The sequence below is a fragment of the Molothrus ater genome, unplaced genomic scaffold, assembly GCF_012460135.2.
Source record: "Molothrus ater isolate BHLD 08-10-18 breed brown headed cowbird unplaced genomic scaffold, BPBGC_Mater_1.1 matUn_MA730, whole genome shotgun sequence".
Taxonomy (NCBI): Eukaryota; Metazoa; Chordata; class Aves; order Passeriformes; family Icteridae; genus Molothrus; species Molothrus ater.
In genome coordinates this window covers 5466-12620 of record NW_023416599.1, presented here as the reverse complement: position 1 = coordinate 12620, position 7155 = coordinate 5466, and the positions used below count along the sequence as shown (strand labels likewise).

The window sequence follows — 7155 nt, the reverse complement described above, 5'->3', positions numbered from 1 at the left end:
CCCCCCCCCTTTTAAATTCCCATTTTTAACCCCTTCATTCCCTGCATTTTTTTTTCCCCCCATGAAAACCCCAAATCTTTCTTAAAAACCTTTCCCAAAACTTAAAAAAAATCTGGATTTGGCTGGGAATTAAGGTGGGAATTTAAGGGGGGGTCCATTCCCTAAAATTCCTTTTTTTTTCCCCAGCCCCAAACCCCAAAAATTCCCTAAAAATTCCCCCCAAAATTCTCCAAAAAATCCCCAAAAATTCACCCCAAAATTAAGAAAAAAATCCCCCCCCCCAATTTCCCAAAAAATCCCCAATAATCCCCTATTAATTTTCCCCCAAAATTAAGGAAAAAATCCCAAAAAATTCCCTTTGAAACCCCTAAAAAATCCCCAAAAATTGCCTAAAAAAATCCCAAAAAATTCCCACAAATTCCCCTAAAAACTCCCCCAAAATTCCCTAAAATTCTCCAAAAATCCCCCAAAATTCCCCCCAAAAATTAAGAAAAAATCCCCAAAAAATTCCCCAAAAATTCCCACAAATTCCCCCCAAAAAATCCCCTAAAAACTCCCCCAAAATCCCCTAAAAACTCCCCCAAAATTCCCCCCAAAATTAAGAAAAAATCCCCCCAAAATTCCCTTAAAATTCCCCAAAAATTCCTTTAAAATTCCCCAAACGTGCCCTAAAAAATCCCAAAAAATCCCCCCAAAAATCTCCAAATATTCCCCTAAAAATTAAAAAAAAATCCCCAAAAAATCCTAAAAAAAAAATCCCTAAAGGAGCCCTAAAAATCCCCCCAAAATTCCCTAAAAATCCCCAAAAAATTCCCTTAAAAATCCCTTTAAATCCCCCCAAAATTCCCTAAAAACATTAAAAACCCCAAAATTATTTTTTTTTTTCTCCTCAGGATCCCAAAATCTGACCCGGAGCTGTTGGAATTTCGGGAATTTGGGATTTTCCCCCCCAAAAAAATTCCCAAAAAATCCGGGATGCAGGAGAGCTACGAGAGCGTCATTTCCTTGGGTAAGACCCCAAATTTCCTTAATTAAGCATAAAATTCTTTAATTAATGACCCCCAAAATTGAAATTAATTGGGTTTAATTAAAAAAATCAGAATTAAAACCCCAATTTTGGCCGGATTTTCCTTGGGTAAAACCCCAAATTTATTTAATTTAATTATTTTATTTATTATTTTAATTATTCATTTATATTTATTTATTATTTATTTATTTATATTTATTTTTTATTTTAATTATTTTTATTTCATTAAATAAATTTGGGGTTATTCTTTAATTAATAACCCCAAAATTAAAATTAATTTGATTTAATCAAAAAATCAGAATGAAAACCCCAATTCTGGCCCGGATCTTCCTCCATTTTCCGGAATTTTACCCAAAAACCACCAAACATTTTTGGGGGTGGGAATTTTGGGAATTCCCTAAGAAACAAAATTGGGAATTTTTGGGAATTTTTTTGGGAGCCCCCGGGGCAAAATTTTGGGAATTTTGGGGAATATTTCTGAGCTCCCAAAGGCACAAATTTGACAGAATTTTGGGATTTTTTGGGGGGGAATTCTTGAGGCAAAATCCAAAAATTTTAAATTTTTAGGAACCCCCAAAATTCCAGCTGGAATTTGGCTGCCTCACTTTCCCCCGCAACGCTTTTTCCCCTAAAAAAAAAAACCCAAAATTTGCCCAAAATTTGGGGATTTCACCCCAAAACGAAGCCGGGATGGGAAAACAAACTCTGAAAATTCTGAAAATTCCCCAAAATTCCCATTTTTCCCCCCAAAAGCCGAGGAGATCGCCATCAGTTGGCCGCGGATCACGGCCTTCGCCGAATCGCACCGGAGACGCGGCCTCGGGCGCCGGTGAGTCAACGGGGCGGGGCCAACGAGGGCTTGGGCTCTTCCGGTTGGCCAACGCAACCAAGAGAGGGTTTGGATGCTCTGATTGGTCGATCCAGCCATGAATGGGTTTGGATGCTCTGATTGGTCGATCCAGCCACGAATGGGTTTGGATGCTCTGATTGGTCGATCCAGCCATGAATGGGTTTGGATGCTCTGATTGGTCGATCCAGCCATGAATGGGTTTGGATGCTCTGATTGGTCGATCCAGCCATGAATGGGTTTGGATGCTCTGATTGGTCGATCCAGCCACGAATGGGTTTGGGCTCTTCCAGTTGGCCAACCCAACCTAGGGCATGGTTGGACTCTTCCAATTGGCCAACGCAACCCAAAGAGGGGTTGGGCTCTTCCAATTGGCAACCCAACCATGAACGGGGTTGGACTCTTCCAGTTGGCCAACCCAACCAAGACCTTGGTCAGTCAACCCAACCAAGAGAGGGTTTGGATGCTCTGATTGGTCGATCCAGCCATGAATGGGTTTGGGTTCTTCCAGTTGGCCAACCCAACCAAAACACCCCCAAGAGACCAAAATCCCCCCAAAAAACCCCAAAATCCCAAAGACCCCCAAGAGCCCCAAAAACTCCTCCAAGACCCCAAAATCCCCAAATCCCTCAAAACCCCCAAATCCCCCCCAAAACCCCCAAAAACCCCAAAGTTCCTCCAAGACCCCAAAATCCCAAATCCCCCCAAAAACCCCAAAATCCCAAAGACCCCCAAGAGTCCCAAAAACTCCTTCAAGATCCCAAACCCTCCAAATCCCCCCAAATCCCCCCAAAAACCCAAAGACCCCCAAAAAGCCCCAAACCCCCCAAAATCCCAAAGACCCCCAAGAGTCCCAAAAACTCCTCCAAGACCCCAAAAGCCCCAAATCCCCCAAAAACCCCCAAAACGCCCCCAAGACACCAAAACCCACTCCAAAACCCCCAAAACCCCAAAGACCCCCAAGGCCTCTCCAAGACCCCAAACCCCCAAAAACCCCAAAACCCCAAAACCCCCCAAAAACCCCAAACTTTTTCCCCGCCTCTCTCCAGACGCCGCCCCGGCCTCGCCGAGCGACAACGACGACGACGACGACGAAGATCCTCCACCCAACGCTCCGGAAAGACCCGAAACGCCCGGAACGCCGCCGGCGCCGGCGCCGCCGAACCCCAAATCGCCGCCGATCCCTCCTTTGGAAACCCCAAAACCCCAACCCCAAAAATCGCCGGGAAAGCGGCGCGGGAAGCTGAGGCCGAAGCTCCAAGCGCGGCAGCTGCGGTGCCACGACTGCGGCAAAGCTTTGGGGGTTTTGCCGAAACGCCGGCGCGGGGCCGAGCGATCCCACAAATGCCCGGAGTGCGGGAAGAGCTTCAGGCTGAGCTCGAGTTTGGTGACGCACCGGCGGCGCCACGGCGGCCAAGACCCCTACAGGTGCCCCGACTGCGGGAAATCCTTCAGCGTGGGCTCGGCGTTCATCCAGCACCGGCGCGTCCACGCCGGCGCGGCGCCGTGCCGCTGCGGGGTGTGCGGCAAGAGCTTCCCGGCGAGCTCGGGCTTGGTGAAGCACCAGAAGGTTCACGCGGAGGAGAAGCCCTACAAATGCGGCGACTGCGGCAAGGGGTTCAACTGGAATTCCCACCTGGAGCGGCACCGGCGCATCCACACCGGAGAGAAACCCTACGAGTGCCCCGAGTGCGGGAAGAGCTTTTCTTGGAGCTCCCACTTGGATCGGCATCGCCGGACCCACGCGGCGGCCGCGGCGGGATCGGGATCGGGCGGGCGGTGCGAGGAGTGCGGGGCGGAACCGGCGGAGCCGGGGATGCCTAAAAACGCCAAGAACGCCCCAAAAAGCCACCGGGAAGCGGCGGAGAAACCTCACAAGTGCGGGGAATGCGGGAAGGGGTTCGGCGCGGCGGCGGCGCTGGCGCAGCATCGGCGCGGTCACGGCGGCGGCGGCGCCGGCAAAGCCTACGAGTGCCGGGAATGCGGGAAAAGCTTTTCCTGGAGCTCCCACTTGGATCGGCACCGGCGGATCCACATGGGGGAGAAACCGTTCCGGTGCGCCAGCTGCGGCAAGAGCTTCTCCCAGAGCTCCCACTTGGAGCGGCACCGGAAAGTTCACCGGGAGCCGTGCCGGGAATGCGGCGGGAACGAGGGGAAAAGAGCGGGGAAAAGGCCGGAAAAGCCGCGGAGTCGGATTTCGGGGGAGGAGAAATGCGAGGAGTGCGGGGGGAAAAGTTCGGATTTCGGACCGGGGGCGAATTCGGCGTCGAGTTTGAAGGATCAGGGCACCCAAACGGGCGAGAGGGGCTTGGAGTGCCCCGAGTGCGGCAAAAGCTTCGGGCAGAACTCGGCGCTGGCCAAGCACCGGCGGACGCACACGGGCGAGAAACCCTACGAGTGCCCCGAGTGCGGCAAAAGCTTCGGCGTCCGCTCCAACCTGATCAAGCACCGGCGCACGCACCTGGGCGAGAAACCCTACAAGTGCCAGGACTTGCGCCAAGGGCTTCATCCAGAAATCCGACCTGACCAAGCACCGGCGCATGCACACGGGCGAGAAACCCTACGAGTGCCGCGAGTGCGGGAAGCGCTTCAGCGTCTCCTCCAACCTCATCAGCCACCAGCGGACGCACCTGGGCGAGAAACCCTTCCAGTGCTCCGAGTGCGGCAAGAGCTTCATCCAGCGCTCCGAGCTCACCATCCACCGGCGCGTCCACACCGGCGAGAAGCCCTACGGGTGCGGCGAGTGCGGGAAGCGCTTCAGCCGCAGCTCGCACCTCAACCGGCACCGCCGCACCCACGGCAAAGCCGCCCGCCGCCGCCGCCTCGTCCTCCTCGTCCTTCTCGTCTTCCTCGTCCTCGTCCTTCTCGTCTTCTTCCAACTTCTCCTCATCCTCTTCCTCCTCCTCCTTCCCGGCGTTCCCGGGCTCCTCGGCCGTGCCGGCGCCGCTGGAGCTGCCCTGGGCGCTGGCGTTGCCGGGCCGGGCGTTCCCGGGGTTTCCGGTGGGTAATTAAAGGGAGGGGGTTAATGAGGGGTCGGTCATTAAAAGAGGGATGGGGGGGGGGGGAGATGGGGGAGGCTCACGGTGCTGGGGGGGTCCCAGCGCTCCCAGTGCCCAACTGGGATTGGCCAAGCCAGGACCCAGCATTGGCTTGGTCCCATTGAATTCCCATTCAAATTCGATGGCTAATTAATGATTTGTAATTAATTAGGGGTGGATTCATCCGTTAATTAAGTGGGAACATTGGCAGTTCCCATCATTCCATGGTTCTGGTTGGTTCCCATCGTTCCCAGTGCTCCCAGTGCCCAACTGGGATTGGCCAACGCAAGACCCAACCTTGGCTTGATCCCATTGAATTCCCATTCAAATTCGATGGCTAATTAATGATCTCTAATTAATGAGGAGTGAATTCATCTGTTAATCAAGTGGGAACATTGGGAGTTCCCATCATTCCATGGTTCCCATCATTCCCAGTGCTCCCAGTGCCCAACTGGGCTTGGCCAAGCCAAGACCCAGCATTGGCTTGGTCCCATTGAATTCCCGTTAAAATTCGATGGCTAATTAATGATCTCTAATTAATTAGGGGTGAATTAATTCGTTAATTAAGTGGCAACATCAGGAGTTCCCATCATTCCATGGTTCTGGTTGGTTCCCATCATTCCCAGTGCTCCCAGTGCCCAACTGGGATTGGCCAAGCCAAGATCCAACATTGGCTTGGTCCCAACTCATTCCCATTCAAATTCGGTGACCAATTAACGATCTCTGATTAATTAGGGGTGATTTTATTTATTAACTAGGTGGGAACATGAGGAATTCCCATCATTCCATGGTTCCCATCGTTCCCAGCGCTCCCAGTGCCCAACTGGGATTGGCCAAGCCAGGACCCAACCTTGGCTTGGTCCCAACTCATTCCCATGGCTAATTAACGATCTCTAATTAATTAGGGATGATTTAATTCATTAATTAAGTGCGAATATTGGGAATTCCCATCATTCCATGGTTCTGGTGGGTTCCCATCATTCCCAGTGCTCCCAGTGCCCAACTGGGATTGGCCAAGCCAAGACTCCACCTTGACTTGATCCCATTGAATTCTCCTCGCTAATTAATGATCTCTAATTAATTAGAGATTATTTCATTCATTAATTAAGTGGGAACATTGGGAGTTCCCATCATTCCATGGTTCCGGTGGGTTCCCGTCATTCCCAGTGCTCCCAGTGCCCAACTGGGATTGGCCAAGCCAAGACCCAACCTTGGCTTGGTCCCATTGAATTCCCATTCAAATTCGATGGCTAATTAATGATCTCTAATTAATTAGAGATGATTTCATTCATTAATTAAGTGGGGACATGAGGAGTTCCCATCATTCCATGGTTCCCATCATTCCCAGTGCCCAACTGGGCTTGGCCAACCCAACACTCAACCTTGGCTTGGTCCCAACTCATTCCCATGGCTAATTAACGATCTCTAATTAATTAGGGGCGATTTAACTCATTAATTAAGTGGGGACATGAGGAATTCCCATCATTCCATGGTTCTGGTTGGTTCCCATCATTTCCAGTGCTCCCAGTGCCCAACTGGGATTGGCCAACCCAAGACCCAGCCTTGCCTTGGTCCCATTGAATTCCCATGGCTAATTAACGATCTCTAATTAATTAGGGGCGATTTAACTCATTAATTAAGTGGGGACATGAGGAATTCCCATCATTCCATGGTTCCCGTCATTCCCAGTGCTCCCAGTGCCCAACTGGGATTGGCCAACCCAACACCCAACCTTGGCTTGGTCCCATTGAATTCTCCTCGCTAATTAACGATCTCTAATTAATTAGGGGATGATTAATTGGCTAATTAATGACTGGAGGGGGAATTCCCAGCATTCCCAGTGCTCCCAGTGCCCAACTGGGCTTGGTCAAGCCAAGAGTCAACGTTGGGGAAATTGGGGAAATTTATGGAAATTTATGCAAATTTATGGAAATTTATGAAAAAAATTTGGAAATTTATGGAAAATGATGGGAATTTATGGAAAATGTTGGAAAAATGTTGGAAAAAGATGGGGAAATAAAGGAAAATATTTGGGAAATGTGGGAAAATGTTGGGGAAAATGTTGGAAAAATGTTGGAAAATGATGGAAAAAAATAAAGGCAAATGATGGAAAAATGTGGGAAAATGTGGGAAAATTTTGGAAAATTTGGGAAATGTGGAAAATGTTGGGAAAACGTGGGAAAATATTGGGGAAAATGTTGGAAAAGAATGGAAAAAATAAAGGAAAATAAAGGAAAAAAAAA

At 49.9% G+C, this 7155-nt stretch overlaps 1 protein-coding gene and 1 long non-coding RNA gene across 2 annotated transcripts; both read left to right on the top strand.

The window, feature by feature from the left end:
- Window positions 1–6: 6 nt before the first annotated feature.
- On the top strand, window positions 7–2003 carry LOC118701134 (uncharacterized). The gene is made up of 3 exons (XR_008509082.1): window positions 7–134; window positions 894–1009; window positions 1781–2003. It is a non-coding gene; the product is annotated as an uncharacterized LOC118701134 (long non-coding RNA).
- A 904-nt stretch (window positions 2004–2907) lies between these two features.
- LOC129046599 (zinc finger protein 345-like) lies at window positions 2908–7155 on the top strand (the record flags this gene model as incomplete). Its single annotated transcript, XM_054518307.1, has 1 exon — window positions 2908–7155. A coding segment is annotated over one exon (2130 nt), but the record flags the coding sequence as incomplete, so codon positions are not given.